General features: G+C 38.2%; 1 protein-coding gene across 3 annotated transcripts in view; it reads left to right on the top strand.

The window, feature by feature from the left end:
* dock1 (dedicator of cytokinesis 1) overlaps positions 1-24,230 on the top strand; it is a 283,215-nt gene that overhangs the window by 214,173 nt on the left and 44,812 nt on the right. For all 3 annotated transcript variants that reach the window (XM_056270649.1, XM_056270648.1, XM_056270650.1), the window contains 3 exons: positions 3,083-3,191; positions 8,911-8,981; positions 19,990-20,096. In XM_056270649.1, coding sequence (XP_056126624.1) covers positions 3,083-3,191; positions 8,911-8,981; positions 19,990-20,096 — 287 coding nt within the window. The remainder of the gene's footprint in view (positions 1-3,082; positions 3,192-8,910; positions 8,982-19,989; positions 20,097-24,230) is intronic.

Below are 24,230 nucleotides of genomic sequence, written 5' to 3'. Positions count from 1 at the left end.
ACGTACTTCCTTCACAGTCGTATCTCATGTTTTGTTTTGTTCATCCTACATCTGAATTTTTAAGCGCATCACACCCAAATCCGTGAAGTTTTACTTTTATTATGAATTAGGGAATCAAGGGGAGGTTGGTTAGCTTCAGCAGTAAATATTAAAGCATCATTTCCATTGGTGGCCATTAAGAAATATAATGAAAATGTTGTGGTTTTTATTTTGGTTCCTGCAAAAAATTACTTTTGGTGCAACATGTTTAATGTGATGCTATATATTAGGGCTGCAGGATCTATCGAAATCTTGATGTGTCTTTGTGCAATTATCAAATCAAAAAAGCTTTGATTTAATGAAATTATATATATATATATATATATATATATATATACATGCTGAAAATAAGTCTACGATGACTATGACAACAACTACGACGACTACTACTAGTTTTTTTTTATATCCCTTACTACCACCTCCACCACCACTACTACGACTATGACGACGACTACTACTACTAGTTTTCCCTAACAACTACTACTACCACCACCACCACTACTACTACGACCACTATTAAGACTGATTACTACTACTACTATTGAGACTACAACCACTATTAAGAATACTACTAGTTCTTTTTTTATTTCCCTAACAACTACTACTACTACCACCACCACTACCACCACCACCACTACTACTACTATGACGACTACTACTACTAGTTCTTTTTTTATTTCCCTAACTACTACTACCACTACCACCACCACTACTACTACGACCACTATTAAGACTGATTACTACTGCTACTATTGAGACTACAACCACTATTAAGAATACTACTACTACTACTACTACTAGTAGTATTAAGACTACTACATCTACTACTACTACTACTACCACTATTAAGACTGACTATTACTACGATTATTATTATGATTACTATTATGACGATCACTACTACTACTACTACTACTACTACTACTACTACTAATAATAATAATAATGACAATAATAATAATTTTGTGGTGGTGGAGATTCCCCCCTTCCATATGTTAAGCTCTATATAAATGTAATATTATTATTAATATTAATATATTTCTCTTAGTACACATTGACTTTGTTATTATGTTTATATTTATTTTTATGATATTATTATTATTATTATTATTATTTTTAGTAGTAATATTGATATTATTTTTTAACCATATTTAAATATAATCTCACAACAAAGCACAGTAAACCTGTATTATTTTTAAAAAATCTTTATTTTATTTTATTGTTTTAAAGTTGCAATTAGATTTTTTTTCCTCAAATCGTGTAGCCCAACTACATATATTGTGCATTAGTAGACAAGTGGCAAAAAGCAAAAATAATAAATGGTGGCGTATCAACAGATACTCAAACTTTGTTTTATTTCCTCCTCCTTAAACTCAGTTTCCCAGCCAATAAGCTGCAGTTAAGGCTAAGAAATGTGACAGTTTGATTTAATGGGCAGATCTGAAATGCCACACCTTTATCAAACTGAAGTGCCCTTGTTTCCTGACGGATGTGAGGATGTGTGTGTGAGGCAGGAAGTGGAAGAGCCAGCGGTGCTGATTTAGGGAGACGGAGGACATGTTGAGTAATGACTCGGCCTAAATTAAGTTCAGCGCTGGTGATTAGCTTGTTGTCTGCGGGTGAAGTATATGATGGTGTCTCTCAGGCCCGTCTGAGGAGAGGATCTCGCTCTTAACTACCTGAACATCCAGAGCACCTGACACCACAGAGCGCTGTGAAAGACACTAATGAGGAGAGTCTAATCTGATTTACTCACAGGCTTAACCTGCTCGCGGTGTTCACCAACTCACGAACCCGACCGCACACGTCTTCTAGTCGGAGATCCGCTAGGCAGGGCTTCAGACTGCAATGAATATGATGAGAGATATGACAAAACATAAATAATACGATTGAGTAGCTATTGGTGTCAAGACTGTTAAACTGGTGTCAAATATGAATCAATTTCAATGTTTGCTGCAGCCCTGTTCAGCATGATTCTTATAACCTTTTGAAATCAGCATAAATACATTTATTTATTTATTTATTTTGGATGCTGATTGAAATCAATAACTTATGATTTTGAAAAAAAAGTTATTTTTTTTTATTTTTTTTTATTTTGCATTGTCCTTTTTCATAAAAATTAAGCACATTTATGTCAATATCATCTCATTACTGTAATTAATATGATTGTTTTAATAAAATGATCATAAACTACAATACATACTACCATGACATTTACTTACAATAGTACTTCAATTTTTGTTATTTTATTACAACGAGTTCATAATTTTTTCATGTTTTTGTGGTTGTGCAAAAAAAAAACAACAACATATATATATTGGGATGAAATATGACCTTGGCACTTATTTATGCAAAATATAATATCTTATATTTTGTTTGATTTTACGGTGAAATATGATCTCAATATTTCTTTACAGTTTTCGTGAGATTTGTTTTTAATCTTTAAAAATAATGCAGTTCTGCCATATGCTCCCTGTATTGTTGTAATTTATGGGTATAAAGCACTTCAAGATAATTAATGGTCAACTGGAGCGTGAAGAATATTTCAATATATTTGACGGGCCATTAGTTAAGTGTGTGTGTGTGTTTTGATGGAGGGCTGGTCTAATGTAAATGCTCTGGATGAGGGTGAGAATGTCTGACTTCAGAGCACACAGAGTCAGGTAGGGCTAATCACATGAGAAAGGGTGCGTTTAATGAATGCATGAACGTGGAAATTCTCCTGGTGTTTGTGTGGATCGCTGGAGTGATGCCGAGAAGGCCCGTCAGCTCTTGCCCTTCAAACTAGATTACAGAGCAATTCATCAGTCTGATCAGCCTGTAATCAGGAGCTAGTCTAGAGGTGCCAGTGAACAGGTGTGTGTGTGTGTGGAGTTTGATGCATTGTTTTTGATGTGGATTTGTATGGCTCCGGCTAGTTTGATGTCATGGATTTGCATACCAAACACATGTAGACCGGTCTGTTGGCTCTCTGAAGATTTAGATGAAATGATTCTCGCCGCCCAAGCCCCTGATCATCAGCTGTTTGTGTGTTTTCCTTCAGGCTCTACGAGAACAAAGGCGAGAGTGATTTCATGGAGTCCCTGAGGAATCTCTTTACTTCGTTTAACTCCATGATGAACAGCAGTGCTGAGGGGACCGGCGGGGTCAAGGTGAGACCACTTTAGGAACCGGTTTCTGATCAGCTGAACATTTAAACGCTGCATTAGTAGAGCATAGGGGTGGAACGGTACATGTATTCGTATCGAACCGAAACGGTACGGGCGTCACGGTTCGGTGCACGAATTTGCACGGAGAATACACGGTACAAAAAAACCCCTCTTAAATAGCGATAAATTTAACTTTATTCGCTTTTGGTGTGACTGTGAACGCAGGCTGCGATCAAGACTGTGATCAAGATTGCAATGCTGGAGTGTGTGTGCGCGATTAACAGTATGTGTGTGTGTGCGCGCGCGTGTGCGAGAGAGAGAGGCGCGGGCGCGAATCGCGCGATCGAACTGTGTGTGTGTGTGTGTGTGCGTGTGCGCGCGCGAGAGAGAGAATGATCTCTCCTGCGCAATCGAACAGTGGAAACATAAAAACATACTCCGTCATTTTTTTTATACAGGACATCATTAAAACTGCAAATTGTTACTTATATTTGTACACGCTCGCAATAAAACACTACATTGTGCTTTTGTCACACTCTAAACTCTTATCAAACTGTAACCTACAACTGTTAACAAAAGTTTTGAATGGTAGTATTATTTTATACGGAAATCAACTATAATTCAGATGAGAATAAAGTAAGGGTTAACTAAAATGAAGGAAAACAAATATATTGATCTGAAATAGTAAATTAATTTTAAATTCATTCAGGTACAATTACCAAACATATCTCAAGGTCTTTTCATCTTTTTAATAATTTAATTAATAAACTAATTATATAAAACTATTGTCAGTGCACTACAAATAAACTGGTTCTATGCCTTTATTAATAAAACTTATTTAAAAAAATACAAGGCTTAAGACATTTATAAAAATGCCTTCTGCATTTTTGTTTTGCTTTTCACTCCATTGTACCGAAATCGTACCGAAACGTGACGTCTGAACCGAGGTATGAACCGAACCGTACCTTCTGTGTACCGTTCCACCCCTAGTAGAGCATAATGTTAAGCAAAAATGAATATTCAATCATTTACACATCTGTCATTTCTTGTGACTTTTTCACACACACAGTATATATAACACAAAAGAAGATGTTTCTGAGAATGTTCACGCTGCTCTTGTACATACAATGAAGGCCTACAAATGACATAGCAACATGATAGCAGCAGACCAGTAGGTCCAGTATTGTGAAGTTTGTCATTTGTTCACCTCTAGTGTTAACAAAAGGATTTGAAAATAATGACTTTAAACTCTCATCATTGTGTGTGTATAGATTTCCAGTCTTATGATGGCTTATGTAAGGAAAAATCTGAAATTTAGATCATTACTCACTGAATATCCCTTGTTGTGGCTTTCAACATTCATTTGCACATCCAAGATTGATGCATCACTGTCAGTTATGAGGCATGACAACCAATGAAATTTGGCATGATTTGTGCCAAGCATGACTTAGTTTTGCATAGCTAGACTTATCGCAATAAACTGCCCACTGAGACACACAGTCAAACTATAGTTTTATTTTTTATGTGCCATTTAGGGACAGAAGATGTGTGTATACTCATCCTTTCTGTTTCCCTGACAGTAATAAATACTGAATAAAATACTGAAGTTAATAGACAAGACAAGAAGTAATAGAATATACTGTTGTGCTCATTAGTATTTAATTTAATGTTAATATCTAGCCTATCAACAACATGCCTTAACTCAATATTTGTCATAGATTTGATGCCACTATCCTGGCTAACTTTGGAAAATCTAGTGTCTAGTTCTTCCTAAAAATGACTCATTGTATCTATCTGACATGTCTTTATACTTTATACTATGAAAGAAATCAATACTATTAATTACATTATAAATGTATTCACTTCAACTTTTGATCAATTTAATGTTACAAAATATTTATTTCAAATAAATGCTGTTGCTTTTAAACTTTATTTTCATCAGGATAATCCTGAAATTATCACGGTTTCCACAAAAATATGAAGCAGCACCACTGTTTTCAACATTGATTATAATAAGAAATGTTTCTTGAGCAGCAAATCAGCATATTGTTATATTATAGAATCATATTAGATCTGAAGGATCATGTGACACAGGAAATCAAAAGCACAGGAATACATTACATTTTAAAATATATTCTCATAGAAAACAGTTATATTAAGTTATAACAGTATTACACAATGTTACTGTTTTTATGATCAAATAAATGCAGCCTTCATGAGCAGAAGACTTAAAAATCTTACTGATCAAAATCAACCATGGAAGAAGGAAAGTCATACAGGAACAACGTAACAGGACGTCCTCCCAGAAAGCTGGTCTGTTTCTTCTGGAGGACATAAATATTGATGTTTGTGTCTTTCATCTGTTGAAGTGTGTGTTTGTGTGTGTGTGTCTCTCGTCACCTGACCTCCTCCTCTGTCCACTGTGGCTCTGGGTTCGCCCTCTTTAGCTTCTCCTCAAGGTACTCTATCTCTGCTCCTCTCCTTCCATCTGTTTCTCCACTCCTCCTCCTCCATTTGTGTGCAGTTTTTTTTTGTCCTTGACCTTTCCTGTCACTTCCTTTTTGTATTAACACACCTCAGGTCTAACACACACACACTCTCTGCGGCCGTCACTATGGATCAGGCCCTCTGGATGGGTCGTGAGTCAGCCTGGAGTGATGCAGGTGTGCCGGTGGCCCAGATCTTAGTGGTTTTGTCAGAAAGTTAAAAATTGATGTTGGTAAGACGCACTTGTGAAACGGCAAGGGAAGGAATGTGCTTTCCTCTCCGCTAGCTTTGTTGCAAGAGACGGCGTGAGTGAAATGGCTCGGCAACTTGATGTACATTGTGTTCACATGGGCTCACACTTATTTTCAAACAGTCCAACAGTTTGAGCTTGTGTAAGTCAGTTTTTACTGCACATGCTGAGTTAGTTTTTTTCTGTTTGTTTTCTGTTGTTTTAGAGGGAAATTAAGGTGAGGTGTGTCATTTGTTGACCTCTGTTGTTAACAAACTGTTAGCCTCTAGTGTTATTTCCCAAACGCTCCCCTAGCCTGCTATTGGTCGTTTAAACAGATAGCCTTGCCCCAAACTCACACACACACAAAATGATTTCAGCTGATTTATTATTTATATTTTATTTATTATAGACATTGCATTTCACTGATTATTTATATATATATATATATATATATATATATATACATACACACATACACACGCATATATATACACACACGCATATATATACACACACACACACACACACACACACACACACACACACACACACACACAATGAGCCAGAATAGCCCTGCCACAAACTCACACCAAACTATGCATGTATATTTATGTACAGTATATGTATGCAAGTAGGGCTATATGGGACGAACTATATGTGGGCCTACAACATTTTTATCATCTATTGTTTCTAATTCTATGTAAGATGATTTAATATTATGTGTAAAATGATTTAGACATTTTACAAAAAATCGTTTTTTGGACTGATTTCCATAAATAATGTACTTTATTTTTTCAATTATTATTTTTTATTTTTACTATTGTTTTTTTTTTCTTTATCCGTCTTATAAGTTCTTATCCATAACATAAATATACTTGTCAGTTATGGTTATAGTCCAGGCGTTTTATTTCCTTACATTGCATATCCAGTCTTGTGAAAGTATCGGTGATCCAGACTCTCCAGCTTCTTAAAATGTGTTCGGCCGGTGCAATAACTTTCAGCCAGTGCCAGACTATCTGTGATTTCATTGCTGTAAAACTCTTGATCTGACTGGTGTTACAATTTGAAAAACACATCAATTCAAAAATACAAGTTACAACCTCAGATGTAAACACTTGAACTCCAAGACCTCATTTCTCAGCAGACTCCCGGGTTGAATCATAAGCTGTGGGCTGCTGGGAAGAGAATATTTATCAATTGAGAAACTTCATATCCCATCCATCACGGCCTCTGTTGACTCAAATGTTCAGAGTTCTTTCAGAAGCCTTCTTTTTTTCTTTTAAATGATCTCAAAGTATGTCAAAATTTGACACAATGATGATCAAACAGGAAGGAGCCGTTTTATATCTAGATCTGTACACTCTCAGGACCACGGTTTCAAGTGTGTCTAAATAAAATCCGACATTTATCAGCTGAATAGCAGTGGCCCGCTTTAGAAAGAAGCTGTGAGTTTTCTTTTCTTTAACAAGGTTTAAAGCTTTCCCATGTTGATTGTTACCAAACAGGACGTTTTTTTGGTCCTGTAAAAAGATTCCTGTCAAACCCTGTCCAAGAAAACTGAAACTACCCATACAAACCAGACAGTTGTTGAGGCTCCAGCTCGAAACCCAACCCTAAAATCTGATTGGTTTATAATACTATTGTACAGTATTTCACATTCTAGTTGGTCATTTGTTTGTTTATTTACATATATTTTATTTATTATTCATTAATTTTTGTTTTTTTACAGACATTTTATTGCACATTCTATTTTCATTCTTGTTTTCTTTATTAGGGGTTCAAGTACGAAGTGCTGAAAACCTATTGTAATTGTTAGGATTTTTATTATTTTTCTTTTCCTCTAAAACGCATCGTGCAGACCAAACCGTAAGTGCTAGAGCCTTGAAAGTTGGCCGGAAGGTAGTCTTCAGTTTGGGGAAAACCTATCAAAGTATGAGCCCGACTGGCCAATAGGTGGCGCTACAGTAAGCAAAAGTACGAAATTGCTCATAACTCCTAGACGCTTTGTCCTAGACTCAAGTGCCGTACATCACTGTGATCCCTGGCTCAAGACGGACAAAACGTATATTTCCGATTTCTGCCATCTTGGATTTTGTCCAAAATTTATTTTTGCTAACTAGTCCGAGGTTTTTTGCCCGATCAGAACCAAACCAGTGCAGTACAATTCTCTGAACTCTTTAGATCAATAAATTGTAAAAAAAAAATGTAACTGTACCCTTTGGGTAGCTATAACAGGATCATTTAGAAAATGGGTATGGCAAAAAACACTCAAAAGCCTATAATTCCTAAACGAAAACTCACTATATTGCCTTATGTGCTTGAACCCCGCTAAATGCTGCTTGCAGCTTTAATTTAGATGCATTATTTTGTTTTAATTTATTTAGCTTTTTTTTTTTTTTTTTTTACAGACATTGCAATTCACATTCTAAAACTTTAGTTAGTAATTTTTTATTTGTTTCTTTTTTTAATTCATTTTTGTTTATTAATGTATTTTACAGATGTTGTATTTCGCATTGTGTAGCTGTTGGTGACTGATATCTAGATGAACGGTTTGGCACTAGTGTTAGCTGGTAGGAGAAGGAAACACACGTGTTCTTGGTTCACTGATCATCTGTGCTCTGGTTATTGACCGGGCTGTTGGAGAGTATTGGAGTATTTGTGTGTCGTAACCATCTTCTCTGCATGCGGTCCGTCTTGCATTGACAGCTCTCTCACTCGGGCCGTTCATCACAGCTGGGTTTGCTCTGAGCAGAAATAGACTGATGAAAATCACAGCCGCCAGTCTCACTCATAATCATTAAATAAGGGTCTTGACTCCTTCATATAATTATTTAAACAATGTGATGTCACAGCACATATTTATCAGAAATAACACAATCCACTACATTTTTTTTTAAACCTTTTATTCTGTCTAACCATGATTTTCCTCTTTATTTAATGTGTTTAATGTCATTTTTAGATCATTGATTATACTAATAGATCCTTGTTTGTGTGAATTTCTAGGGCGCTGCACTGAAATACGTCCCAACTATCGTCAACGATCTGAAACTGGTCTTTGATCCAAAGGAGCTCAGGTGAGTTTATCACGCTTGTGTCTTCAGGTAGTGTTTAGCAAATATCTTTATAGGAGATAGACTTTAATAGGCTATGTGCACAAGCGTAATTTCGAACTTCCGCTATTGTCAGAAGTCGGCATGTCAGTTTCCGGTTTACGGCTGTTCATCCGCAACCGCTATAAACGAACAAGTGCTGCTGTTGTATGAAAAAAAGAGTTGTTAAACACATCTAAGTTTCTAAGAACTGTAGGTGGATCCATCATCTAACGCCCGTTTCACACACACCCCGTTTGCAGTGCGTGTTGTGGTGCAGGAGCAACGCGCGCTATAGTGCAGTTTCACATATGATGCGTTTGCAGTGAATAACTGATCCGCGGCTGTACCACAAAACATACTTACTTTTTTGTTTTTTTTTTTCGAGTCGCCCAAAATGTCTATTTTGTGCAGCCACTGCGCACGAAGGTTGGTGTTTTTCGGGAAGCGGTGGAAGCTCAAATGGCTGTTAGCGACTTGAAGCAGAGCAAAGTGGCACACAGCAGTGCTCCTAACGCACCATGTTAACAGGTTAGGGCTTTCACTTTTCACACCGTTTCAGATGCGGCACGTATAACAGCAGTGCAGCGATCGTTTCTGCACCGAATCTATTTCTGCTGTGCTGCATTAAAGTGACACCGCATGTTTCGTGGTCAAAATGCACAAAGATTGACCTGAAAATGTAGTAATTTCACCATAAATGCGTTTCATTAAATAAAATGTAGTAATCTCACCATAAATGCGTTTCATTAAATAAAATGTAGTAATCTCACCATAAATGCGTTTCATTAAATAAAATGTAGTAATCTCACCATAAATACATTTAATATACCGGTACTACTATTTTTCACAGTCATCTGAAGACTGTGAAAACCGGGGTAAATCAAGGAAAACTACAATTAAGGCGACATAATGAACAACACTCGTCTCATTCGTGGAGGTGGAAAAACAAGTTCTTTGTGACATACAAGATCTATTGTAGGCTATTACAATTTAAATGCAAAAGAAAAGGCATGTGAGTCGGCTGTTTTTGCCAATTTTAAGTTTTAATTTAAAATATTTGCCATTTTAATATAGTAAATTTGACCACTTGCTTGAGCAACTTAATATAAGTAATGCATGGAATAATAGCCCTAACTTGCGTTGTTTAAATTGTGTTTAAACGTGCATACATCCATTAAAGAGTGTGTACAAAGAGAATCGCAATGCTGACAACTTTTTTTTTTTTTTTTTTTTTTTTTTTTTTTTTTATTGCAAATTAACAAAGGAATAATACATACAAGGTAGTGAGACACATATACAATACATAAGAGAGAAAAAGCACAAAAACAAAACAAAAACAACAAAATACAAAACAGCCCAGTACAGTCATCGATAAAGTGGTGTATGTAGGGACATGAGATCCTTTCTGTGATGCAAGTATGGATAGGGACAGTCCGGTGGTATCAGTATAGTTTTAGTGAAGTATTAATTATCCCAACAATCACAACAACAACAGCAATATATTAATATTAGTGGTGATAGTATCAATGATAATATTTATAATGATAATTCATGACAATAATAGGAGCATTAGCTCTAGAAATCTATAATAATAGTAACAATAGTACTAATAACAATACATTTAGGTCAGTCAAAAAGATGTCACCGTACCTGCTCTAAACTCTAGGTCAGGGGGCTGATCCACAGCTGCCAGTGAGCACAACCAACAGACATCCCCACCCCCCTACCCACACAAACACCGACACCTCTCCTCTATTCAATAATCCGATTCCCCCTCACCGCCGCCAGCGACACCCAACCCCCGTAGTTATGTTTTAAGGCTCCATTGAGGTTTCCTCTAAAAAGTGCGCCGGGGCACCATAACAGGCACCTCCAAACCAAGCTCCCTTAGTTTGTTTGTGACCTGACATAACCAAATGTTATGGGTGGTTGGCCCTCTTGCCCCCTTTTTTTTCTTTTTTTTTTTTTTTTTTTTTTTTCTTTTTTTTTTTTTTTTTCATGGCTTTGAGCAAGGTGTGCACTGGTTAGCTCCCCAGCCAGAGACACCACATCCAACCCAGGTATCAAATCAATATTATTCTTTAACATGAGGGAGGGATCTGGCCAGAGGCAGTGAAAGGGAGGGGCCAGTCAGTCCAATCACTAAGTCTGTAATGATTATGCCAACAGGATATGCCAGTTGTACCCACCACCAGCACCTAGAACAGACGCCCGACCCAGACCATTTATGTTTTGAACAAAATTTTATACATATTTATACGTAATATTTTCTGAATTGTCATTTATATAGAACGAGGGAGGAAGGGAAGACTAATCATTCTATAATAATAATAATAATAATGTCAATATCATCATCCCTACTACCACCATCTTTAATAAAAATAAAAATAGCAATAGTATGCAGAAATAAAATAAAAGTACAACTTATCGAACATATACAGGTATACATACATACACACACACATACATATACACACGCATGCATACATCTACACATATATACAAATATACATACACATACATACATACAAATAGATACATGTACCTACATATATATATTATATATATATATATATAAAGGACATCTATACTGAATAATTATAGTACTTGTACAGTGATACTCAGAGATTATTCATTATTTGTCTATAAACGTGTAGTTTGGAGAATGCGTTGGTCCGGTTCCAGGTTATTGATTTATATGAAGATAAGTTAGGAATGGTTTCCAGATATCAAGAAATGTAGATATAATATTCTTGTTAGTGTATGTTATTTTTTCTAATGTGATGTACTCTATTAGAAGATTTGTCCAGTGATTGATATGTATACAGTTCTTGGACTTCCAGTTTTGCAAAATTACTTTCTTGGCGATAGTTAGAGAGATGAGGAGGGGGTTTTTGTATTTGATTGGGAGATTAACAACTTCCATGCAGTTATTAAGTAAACAGAGTGACGGGGATGGAGGGATTCCACAACCCATGATAACGGAGAGTTTTGTGGTCACTGATATCCAAAATGAATGAACTGATTGACAGGTCCATAGGGCATGAAAATAGTCATCTGTGCTCCCCAGTGTGCATTGTGAACAAATGTCTGTGTCCCTCAGGCCCATTACAAACATCTTTCTTTCGGTGATGTGAATCCTGTGAATGATCTTGAACTGTATGAGCTGGAGGTTAGTGTTATTAGTCATTGAAAATGTGTTGCTACAGATTTCCTTCCAGAGGTCGGTGTTGGGGGAGAAGGCTAAATCTTTTTCCCATTTATTCATGGGTATTATAATTGCAGTATCATTATTTAATATAAGTTTATGTAGTTTGGATATTAGTTTGTTGGTATTAGTGATTTTCATTATATCTTCCATTAACTGAGAGGGATGAAGTGGGTTATTAATTATGTTGATCTTGGTTTTAACTATGGATTTAATTTGTTGATATTGTAGAAACTGTTCTCCCCCAAGACCGTACCTCTGGACTAGTATTTTAAATGATACGAATTGGTTGTTTTCAAATAAGTGATGGAGATGAGTGATTCCTTTTTGTTTCCAAGATGGAAAATTGATCGGTTTATTGCATAATTGAAAATCAGGGTTGAACCAAATGGGGGTGTATCTACATGATGTTAATGGTGAATTATTCATTTTGTTTACTTGCCACCAGGCTGTCAGTGTTGATGCAATTGTAATATTATTAAAATAGAGCATTTTCTTAATTGATTTTGGTAGAAAGGCAAGGTCTGAAATTGAAGTATCTTTGCAATGGTTTTGTTCTAATTCCATCCATGAATTATTATGATTATTTTTATGAATCCATTTATATAAATATTGTAGCTGGTTTGCTAAAAAGTAATATTGAAAATTTGGAGATTCTAGGCCGCCGTGTGATTTTGTCTTTTGTAATTTTTCCAGTGATATTTTAGGTGTTTTATTTTTCCAATAGAAGTGAGAGGTTAATGAATCCAGTGATTTGAACCATTTATTAGTGGGTGTTGTTGGAAGGATTGAGAACAGATAGTTGACTTGTGGTAAAGTTTTCATTTTAACTGTAGCAATGCGACCGATAAGTGATAGTGGTAGGTTAGTCCAGCGTTTTAAGTCATCTCCAATTTTTTTTAAAAGTGGGGTATAGTTAAGATTAAACAACTCTGACAGTCTGGAGGAAATGTTGATACCCAAGTATGTAATGTTGCCAATGTGGAGTGGAAGAGAAGAATCATGAGCTGTGGAATCCCAGGCGCCCTCAGAAAGGGGTAATATTGTTGATTTATTCCAGTTTATTGTATAATCAGAAAGTTTTGAAAAAATATTAATAATTTTAAAGGTTTCTTTCAATGACTTATAAGGGTTTTGTAAACATAACAATAGATCATCTGCATAAAGACAGATCTTATGTTGTGTATTGACGTTTTGTATTCCTTTGATATTATCATTTTGTCGTATTGCTGCTGCAAGTGGTTCTATAAACAGGGCAAATAAAGAAGGAGAAAGTGGGCATCCTTGTCTGGTCCCTCTGTGAAGTGTGAAATTTTGTGATGTGATCCCATTTGTTGTTATTGTGGCCCTAGGTGAAGTATATAGTATTTTAATCCAGTGGATGAATGACTCTCCAAAGCCAAATCTATGTAGAGTGTTAAAAAGAAATGTCCAGTTAACTTTGTCAAATGCTTTTTCGGCATCAAGTGATACAATTATAGTTTTAGTGTGATTTTGTTGTGCAAGGTTAATTAGGTTGAATAATCTACGCATATTATCCGAAGCATTCCTGTGTTTAATAAAACCTGTTTGATCATGGTGAATTAACATCGGGATAACTGTTTCTATTCTAGTAGCTAATGCTTTGGTAATGATTTTTAAATCTGTGTTTATTAATGAAAGAGGGCGGTAACTAGAGGGGTGCATTGGATCTTTGTTTGGTTTTAGCAAAAGTGTCATAACCGCCGTATTCATGTGTGCTGGTATTGTCGAAGTAGTTTTAATTTCTTTAATAACTTTGATAAATAAAGGAGATAGAATTGGCCAGAAGTGTCTATAGAATTCAGCTGGTAGTCCATCAGGTCCGGGTGATTTGTTATTTGGCATTTGGTCTAATGCTTTATGGAGTTCAGCATGAGTGAGAGGTGTATCTAATGCATTTGCCTGTTCTTTTGACATTGATGGTAGCTTTAATTCTTTTAGAAAATGTTCTATTTCTACTTCATCTGGATTGCGATCAGAAGAATATAATTTTTGGTAGAAAGTTCGGAATACATTATTAATTTCTTGTGGGTTCTGGGTTATTTTATCTGAATCATCGTATATGGATGGAATAATTGCTTTTTCTTGTTTACGCTTTAGTTGATTTGCTAAATATTTACCCATTTTGTTACAATATTGGTATTGTTTGTATTTGAGTTGTTGGATAATAAATTGTGTTTTTTGGTTAATGATGCTATCGAGTTCAGCTTTAAGACGGTTTAGTTCGCATTGTATTTGTTCACTAGGGCTGGTAGAGTAGGTATCTGTGAGGAGTTTAATTCTTTGTTCTAAGTTTTTTTCCAGTTGTTGTTGTTGTTTTTTCCTGTATGATGAATATGATATTATTTTTCCTGTAATTACTGCTTTGCCTGTTTCCCATAATAATGATGGTGAAATCCCAGGAGAGTCATTCATTTCCAGGAAGAAAGCCCACTCTTTCTTAATAAAACTGTCGAAGTCAGAATCGCGAAGTAATGAGGTATTAAAGCGCCATCTATTGGGGCGTTTAATAGAGGATTGAGTATTTAATGAGATGGAGATGGGAGCATGATCGCTGATTATGATTGGATGAATTGAAGTTTCTATTACATGTTGGGTTAGTGAGTTACTGATGAGAGAGAAATCAATTCGGGAAAAGGACTGGTGAAAAGAAGAAAAATAGCTATATTTTCTGAGTGAAGGGTTATTCATTCTCCAACTATCGCCAAGTCCAAAATTAGTCATATATTGTTTGATTGTTTCAGTAGCCTGCCAGGTTCTTGTAGAATTTGATGAATTTGATCGGTCCATTTGTGGGTTTATAACAGTATTGAAGTCTCCAGCAATAATAATATTATTTGTATCGGGTAGTAGTGAGAAGAAATTATGAAAGAAGGATGAATCATCATTGTTTGGCCCATAAATATTAGCTAGTGTGTATGTTATATGGTTAATGGATACATTGATGATGACAAATCTCCCTTCAGGGTCAATAACAGACGTGTTAAGAATTAGTGGGATATTTTTATTTATTAATATTGAAACTCCTCGTTGTTTACTATTGTATGTTGATGAGATTATGTTGTTAAATTGAAAAAATGTTAGATTTCCAAGTTCTGATTTTGATAAGTGTGTTTCCTGTATAAAAGATATATCGGCCCCTAATTTCATCAGATGGTTAATTATTTTAGTCCTTTTTGCCTGGGTCCGGAAGCCACGCACATTCCATGATACTATTTTAAGTGTTTGCATGATTGTTGATTAAATGTCTAGAAATGGAAAATGATAATAGTAATAAAAACAAAAAAGGAAAGAGACTGTAGGCTATACAAATGTAGAGTATACATATAAACAAGTACAGAGTGACAAAGTGAGACAGAATAAACAAAAACATAAGGATCGGTGGGTTAAGATCCACGTATCCGTTTAAAGAACAGAGAGAGGGTGATGCATCATCAATATATAATATGACAGTCACAAATTGTTCGATGTTATAGCTACTGTATTAAAAGAGCCATGGAGTAATTTTTGAGTCATGGTAGAGCTGTCCATCGATAAAAAGTTTGTCCACAATTATATTTGCACGTTTATTGTTTTGTCTGTGTTTTTTCATGATGGGGTAGAGAATTTTGCGCCGATTGTTTATTTCGCGTGGAAATTGGTCATTTAATCCGTAGTTGGTTCCTTTCAGTTCTTTGCCTTTGCTTTTTATGAGTTCTTTGTGTTTGTAATGTTCCAGTTTAGCGATGATCGGTCGAGGTGATTTATTTGAACGTGTTCCGAGACGGTGAACTCTGTGGAAGGTTATTTCATTTACAGTGTCCGGTTGAAGTTTGAGTTGAGTCTTCATGAAGTCTCTGATCATTGCTTCGGGATCGTCGGGGGAGTTTTCAGTGATGCCAGAAAATATCAGGTTATCGCGCATGCTTCTCGTTTGAATGTCCAGAATGGTTTCTTTCATTAATTTGTTTTCTTTTATGACTGTATCCATCTGTTTGTTGAGTGATTCAACATTAATTTGTAGAGATTTATTCGATTGTTCTAGCTTCTCAATATGTGTGTATGCAAATTCCAGACTTGATCGAAGTTCTTTTATTTCGTCATGTACCGTAACCAGTAAATCCAGTTTGTTGTTAATGGATGCGAGTACACTGACCTCAATTTCTGTAGTTTGTAAATCGCTGGTGTCAGTAGATGATGTCTTCTTTCGTTTGGTTGGTTTCGGAGTTTGCTGAGTTGTAGTGGTATCCATTGTATAGCGGTTGTAGTGGTGATCGATGTATTTCTCTAAGTCTGTTAATTTATCCAGTGTAGAGGAGGGTAATATGTTCCCGCGGTGACCGGTATGCGGTTCAAAAATATTGCCAGTATTGGTACAGCTCTCTCAGTGAGCGCGCGCCGCCATGATGAATCTCGCCCTCTCTGCGCGAATCTCCTGACAACTTTTTTTGAAATAAAAGTTGCAGCACAACTTCTGGATTTTAAATAAAAATATTAAGTATGTGTTTGTGGTACAGCCGCGGATCAGTTATTCACTGCAAACGCATCATATGTGAAACTGCACTATAGCGCGCGTTGCCCCTGCACCGCAACACGCACTGCAAACGGGGTGTGTGTGAAACGGGCGTTAGATGATAGATCCACCTATACAGTTCTTAGAAACTTAGATGTGTTTAACAACTCTTTTTTTCGTACAACAGCAGCACTCATCTTGTTCGTTTATAGCGGATGCGGATGAACAGCCGTAAACCGGAAACTGACATGCCGACTTCTGACAATAGCGGAAGTTCGAAATTACGCTTGTGCACATAGCCTATTGGTTGCATGTTTTAATGCTGCATGTTTGGTGTTTGAATATATTCAGGGATGCACACAGGCAAAATGTAATAAAAAATGAGTATGAGGAAGAGTGAAGAGTGAGTGTGTTGCAGCAGAGCTTTCAAAGAACGAGAAACACATTGAAATAAAAGCTGATTAAAGAGCTTAATCCCACCAAAGCCACATCGGGAAAATAATTCACAAATGTAGGTGTTATCCTACTGGGCGTTTTGACTTAGAATTACCTTTATTTTTATTTTATTTATTTTGGTTTATTTGATTTAAATTGTATTTTTTTGTTTATTTTTGTTACTTTTTTAAATTTAATTTAATTAAAAAAAAAAACAGATTTCTCATCAACATTCCAATTCATGTCTTTCTGAGGTTTAAACTCTAAAAATAATTATAAAAAAATCTAAACAGGAATAAAACAATATTGTTGCTCATCCTGCCTCACTCTCCTTGTCTTGTCTCTTTCTCCTCATCCCATCTTTTTCTGTTTTCATGTTCTCACACACACACAAAAAAAAACATTGTTGTTCTCATCATATCTCTTTCCCCATGTTTCTCTCTTCATCCTGCTTCTTATCTCTCTCTCTCTCTCTCTCTCTCTCTCTCTCTCTCTCTCTCTTTAGTTCTACCTGTTCATCCTCATCCTGTCTCTCTCTCCTCATGCCTTTCATCTCATCCTGTTCCTCTCATCATGTGTCTGTCTCCATCTAAGTGACTTGAGGCTCTTCATGAAATCAGGTCTGAGGAGTGGAGTTCTGAAGTCTGATCCGCACGAGTTTAGTGTTCCTCGCACAAGTTTCTGTGGATCTGATCATCATTAATATCTTTTGCTCGCATGTCATTATCATTACTGCGTTGCTTTGCTGCTCAAGTGTTGCTCACACACTTTAGATTCCACACACAATCAGCACTAAGTGATCCTGTTGCCGTGGAGACGTGGTGGTCACTCGATCCTGTCTGTTGGTCTGGATAATGCCTTCATCCCTGAGTGGCATTATAATGGAGTTAGGCGGGTCTGTGGCTAAATTTACTACACACACACACACACACACACAGTGAGAGATGACGGTATTAATCCTGCTGCTGCTTATTTGAGGTTTATCTGACCATGGCCTTTCCTTACCAAACCAATTTTCCGAGACGTGACATTTTCACAAGACATTTTGTAACAGCGGGAATCTTGTTCGATTCGCAGAGTACTTTGTGTTCTTGTTGTATTTAGCCTGAGATGTGACCGTATAAATGGAAATATATGCATATAAAGCAGTTACATTTAGTTTCAGCCAAATAATTCGTTAACTAGTGGTCATCTGATACGGCTGACGCCATTTGCTAAATAGCAGGATGGTTGATGGTTAATATAATGCTGAAATATTATAATCCATTTAGTTTAATGGTGTATTTAACAGCTAGTTAGTCTCAAATGTGCCGGATAAACGCTTCAGCTTAGAGACCCATGTGTGTCCTGACTGAAGTGGCCTCTCACTTTGCAAAGCCTCGTTCTGTTCTTCCCTTATTTTCATCCCTTGTTCTTTAATCCTCATGGTTCTTCCTCTGTGTTGGATGGGTTAAGAGGATTTCAACCCCTCCTGTGTCTCTTCAGTCTCCTGCGGTTCTCTTCAGCACGTCCAGCACTGCCGGAGCAAACCTGGCCTTTTCCATTAGCTTTTCCTTTTCCTTCTCTTTTATTTCTTGGTTTCCTGAATCATTTTTCACTTTCTTTTTTTCTTTCCTTTCCCTTTTTCTTTTGGCGTTTCCTAATCTCTTTTGTTTCCCTTTTTCTTGACTCACTTTTCCCTCCCCTTAACCTTTTCATTTCCTTTTTTCCTTTTCATATCTGTTTATTTTATATACTTTTTATTTTTTTGCTTTTAATTTTTCCCTCTTCCTTTTCCGTTTCCGCTTTTACATGTGTTTTATTTCCCCTTTTCTTGGCACACTTTACCCTTTCCTTTCCTTTCCTTTCCCTTCCCAATATCCTTTTCATTTTCCTTTTTTCCTTTCCCTTGTGTTGTTTTCTTGGCTCACTCCCATTCCCTTTCCTTTTCTTTTTTTCTTTTCCCTTTCTCGTCTTTCCATTTTCCTTTTCCCCTTTGTATTTCTCTCTTATTTCCACCTGTTATCCTCATTCACCTTTCTCTTTCCATTTCCTTTCCTTCATATTTCTATTCCTGTTGATATAGTTTCGGGTTAAAGGAACTGTTGGGCAAAACAATCAGGAGGAAATCTATTTTTATTTGTTTTTCACAGTTTAATGTGCAGAGACAGAAATAAGGAAGTCATTTGCATGTTAAATCTCCCAAAAAGTATAAACACTGACACTGATACTTCACATCAGGTTGTGAATCTTTTTGTCTGAACAAAAGCATGTTTGGGACTGTCTGTTTGACTGACCAATGATGGAAGGACCAGTTCAGGAAAACTGCTTCAGGAAATGTGTTTTGCTCTATTCACTATCAGGGCAGAAATATGACTCGAGGCCTGGCTAGTTCACAATGTGTTACTGTAAGCATTGCACTGTTTGCTCACAGTTCATTGTCATAGAAGTGTGTTTGCTCCGCAGAGAGGTCGAGGGTCCCACACACAGACCAAACAAACGCTGAATGAGGCCATCTCTGAATTCTGTCATCATCTGCCATCGACTGCTCTCATCTTGCTTTCTTCTAGAGCCAGTTCTTTCCACAAAATGAGCCACTGCTCTCCTGTTGTGCCCTGGGCTTGTGTGTGTGTGTGTGTGTGTGTGTATTCAGATGAGGACAGAGAGGTATAGCCCACGGCACTTAGCATGTTTTAGATATGAGCTGTCACTTCAACAGCAAGTGGAGATGAGAAGAGAGGGATGTTCAACACACACACACATCCAAAGACACCTGTTAGTGTTAACTAAGTTGTAGTTGTGCACTGTTAAAAGCAGTGTTAACCCTCCCTCCATGTCTGTCTTTCCTTCTCCAGCAAGCTGTTCAGTGATTTTATACTCAAAGTTCCTCTGGGGCGTCTGGTGAAGCAGAAGTTGAACTGCATGATTGACATCGTCCACAGTGACCTGTTTACTCAGCATGGTACGTACACACACACACACACACACACACACACACACACAGATTGTCTCTAAAGGTCACTGTCTGACACCAGCTATATGATGGTGTGTTTTTTTCTGGTGGCTGTGCGATGTTGTGATTAGTGTGTTTTCTGGAAGCGCATCTCTTCTGATGGGTAAAATACGAAGCCTTATGAAGATTACATGGTTGCCCACGTTGAATATGGGATCCTTCCTTCCTTCCTTCCTTCCTTCCTTCCTTCCTTCCTTCCTTCCTTCCTTCCTTCCTTCCTTCCTTCCTTCCTTCCTTCCTTCCTTCCTTCCTTCCTTCCTTCCTTCCTTCCTTCCTTCCTTCCTTCCTTCCTTCCTTCCTTCCTTTCTTCCCTCCTTTCTTCCCTCCTTTCTTCCTTCCTTCCCTCCTTTCTTCCCTCCTTTCTTCCCTCCTTTCTTCCCTCCTTCCTTCCTTCCTTCCTTTCTTCCCTCCTTTCTTCCCTCCTTTCTTCCCTCCTTTCTTCCTTCCTTCCCTCCTTTCTTCCCTCCTTTCTTCCCTCCTTTCTTCCCTCCTTCCTTCCTTCCTTCCTTCCTTCCCTCCTTTCTTCCTTCCTTCCTTTCTTCCCTCCTTCCTTCCTTCCTTCCTTCCTTCCTTCCTTCCTTCCTTCCTTCCTTCCTTTCTTCCCTCCTTCCTTCCTTCCTTCCTTCCTTCCTTCCTTCCTTCCTTCCTTCCTTCCTTCCTTCCTTTCTTCCCTCCTTTCTTCCCTCCTTTCTTCCCTCCTTCCTTCCTTCCTTCCTTTCTTCCCTCCTTCCTTCCTTCCTTCCTTCCTTCCTTCCTTTCTTCCCTCCTTCCTTCCTTCCTTCCTTCCTTCCTTTCTTCCCTCCTTCCTTCCCTCCTTCCCTCCTTTCTTCCCTCCTTTCTTCCTTCCTTCCTTACTTCCTTCCCTCCTTCCTTCCTTTCCTCCCTCCCTCCATTATCACTCCCTCCCTCCCTCCATTATCACTCCCTCCCTCCCTCCATTATCACTTCATTATATTGTAGTAATGCCTGATGTACAGTAAGATGCATATAAAAACTTTTGGCTACCATTTTTAATGCAGTTGTCTGCAAAAAAGTTCTATATTGGTGTATTTCTAGCAGAAATCCAGATAACTCTCATGAATATTTGTGAATTTGCATGATTGATGCCGTATGTAAGGTTGGTGTGAGTGTGTAAGCGATGTGCACGAGTTCTCTGTCAAACTGAGTTTTAGTTACAGAAATGTTTGTGTTGTGTGCATATGTGTGTTGTGTGTGTGTGTGTGTGTGTGTGTGTGGATGCGTCCCAAGGTGAAGTGTAGTGTTAAAACAGTGACATATGGCAGCTCTGCGGGTCGATTGTAAGTAGATGCACGTCGTTCATCAGTAATTATCAGTGGATGTGTCTCCTGTTCTGACTTAATTAAATCACTCATCACACGTCCATGCACTGTCTCATGCACTTCAGTTTCTCTCGCTCACATAAGGAACAACATAAAGAAATCAGGATTTATTGAATAAGAGTACAATAATTTGATTTATTTACAAGTGTAAATCTGATAATTTGATCAATAACTTTGAGCTGCGAGCATGTGCAGCATTAGCTTTGTATATACGTTTAATGCATTTAACACTGCAAGATAAATAAAAGTTAATTCAGAACTTTGTATATGGAAATTGTAATTATAATTGTATATGAAATCACTAAAGATATTTCCATAAATTGAGCGTCAGCGTCAGTTCTGGCAGGCCAGGTAGTCAAGCCGCTGCTTATGCTATTTGCTATCGACACTGTCCCGTCAGCTGATCTGCTCCAGCTGAGCTGCATTAGCTGGTTAACTCCCCTCGCTGCTCAATGGCCAAAGCTCAAACAAGGCGCCCTATTTAAAGCTCATTCACCTTGCTTTAAATGCTTGCTGCTCGCTCTGCTGGCTCGCTTCTGCTGGCTCGCTGCTCGCTTCTGCTGCAATATTGACACAGGACTCGACGTGATTCATTCTCCATTCATCTCTGAAAATCTTCACGAAGCTAAGTTCCTTTTTAATATTCATTGCTAAAAGCTATCAGTGTGTTGGCAACATGCTTCTTGTTAATGCTATCCGTGTTGCATTTGGGCTTATCTAACTAGTTGTTTTCATAAAAATGCTTATGCGATCATATTGGCTACGTGCGTTATCTGTTGTCATTGGCAACTGATCACGTTGCTCACGCTGGCTTTTACCACTATATGCAGCGCAGATTCAAACAGCTTGCTGTGATAGGAATTAACTTCTGCGGACTGCCTTTTCGGACCGTATACAGCTCATTCTTACGTTACTGATCCACTTTTGCGACACGACTGAAGCGTGGTGTCGTGACGCCTCCCCACATTTGTTCATTGATGGGCGTTCCTCGTGTTTACCGCTATGGGCGGGGTTTTGAGCCAGCGGCCAGTCTAGAACAGAGGACTTGCGAGAGACTTCCCCCCGTCTCCATATGCTCTACTTCTATTGGATAGACGCTTCGCGTTTGACGGATTCATTTGCATAAAGCTGGGCATCGGCCAGCTTTTGGACGCGCAGCATTTTTTCAAATGAAGCGCCGCCTTCCTGGGATGCTTTGCGGGCGCGTTAAAGTCGCGTGACGTCACCCATAGGAATAAAGTGGAGTGCGGCGCGACTGAAGTGTCGCACGGACAAGTGGATCAGTACCGTTACGGTAGAGATCCACTTTTGCGACACGACTGTAGCGTGGTGTCGCGACGCCTCCCCACATTTGTACTTTGATGGGCGTTCCTCAAGTTTACCGCTATGGGTGTGGTTTTGAGCCAGCGCCAGTCTAGAACAGAGGACCTGCGAGAGACTTCCCCCCGTCTCCATATGCTCTGCTTCTATTGGATAGTCGCGTCGCGTTCAACGGAATTCATTTGCATAAAGATGGGCATCGGCCAGCTTTTTGACGCGCAGCATTTTTCCAAATGAAGCGCCGCCTTCCCGGGATGCTTTGCGGGCGCGTTAAAGTCGCGTGACGTCACCCATAGGAATATAAGGGCCCTTACATAGTCAACGCATCGGTACGCATACGCGTGCGCAAGGCTACACATCGCTACGCTTCGGCCGCCATTATGCGTCGATGCGTAGCCAAATGTGTCATCCTAGTTTTTGATACGCGACGCGCCGATGCACGCAATACTATGCGTTGTCGGTGGGGGCGACATTGCAAGTAATGTACATAAAAAGGTATATTATTATGTTTACAGAAGAAGAAGATTTGAATACAATGGCGGGCGAAGAGGAAAAGTTATGCGAGCTTGTTCGTATACATCCTTTGTTGCCGCCGATGTAAAATCAGCAATATGCACTCCTCTTCAGTTGCCATTTTGATCTGAATATTACGTGACTCGACTCTAGACTCTACTACCCCCTGCTGCGCGATCGGTGTATTGCATTTCACGCATCGCCGGTGACGCTTGTGTACTATGAAAAGGAGCGCGTAGCTCGCGTCGCTCGCGTTGCTTGCTCGCGTTGACTATGTAACGGCCCTAAAGTGGAGCGCGGCGCAACAGAAGTGTCGCACGGACAAGTGGATCTGCACCGTCTCGCATTGTGCAACAACTACGGCGGCGACACTCGCTCCGGTTTAACCCTTAAGCTATGGGGCGGTGGTTTCTGCTGCTTACAAACGATACCTCCGTCCCGATGTTCGGGATATTCTTGACGCCCAGAAAGCCATGAGCTCAAGTCTCTGATTTGTTTAGTTAATAAAACACATTTGATCATTTTGCTCGCGCTCTGCTCAGTTAACGCCCCTGAATGCGCTATCAGCTGTTAATGTATTCATCTAGCTCGTTCTCAGAGGTGGATTAGTCATCTATCCATAGAGCTTACACTGTAGACTGTCAAACAGTTTAAATACAGATAATCTAGGTAACAGCATGTTTTAGCTATCGCGGTCTTGATTAGTCATTTCAGTAATTAATATTTTTACTATTAGCCTATAAAACGCTAAATTAGGGCGGCTCAGTCGACACCGTTCGAGACACTCAATTTTGTTTTGGGGGGAATAGCTCATGTAGTCAAATAAATCATCCTCTGTATCACAGAGGATTGCCAGGTGTGGTTTTGTTTGGGGGGATATTTTTAGCTCTCACAGTCTAAAACTGTGTGA

This window comes from Rhinichthys klamathensis, unplaced genomic scaffold, assembly GCF_029890125.1.
Source record: "Rhinichthys klamathensis goyatoka isolate OS25496 unplaced genomic scaffold, OSU_Roscu_1.1 h1tg000304l_1, whole genome shotgun sequence".
NCBI classification, from domain to species: domain Eukaryota; kingdom Metazoa; phylum Chordata; class Actinopteri; order Cypriniformes; family Leuciscidae; genus Rhinichthys; species Rhinichthys klamathensis.
The sequence above is the reverse complement of the archived record's forward strand: the minus strand, read 5'-3'. Positions and strand labels throughout refer to the sequence as shown.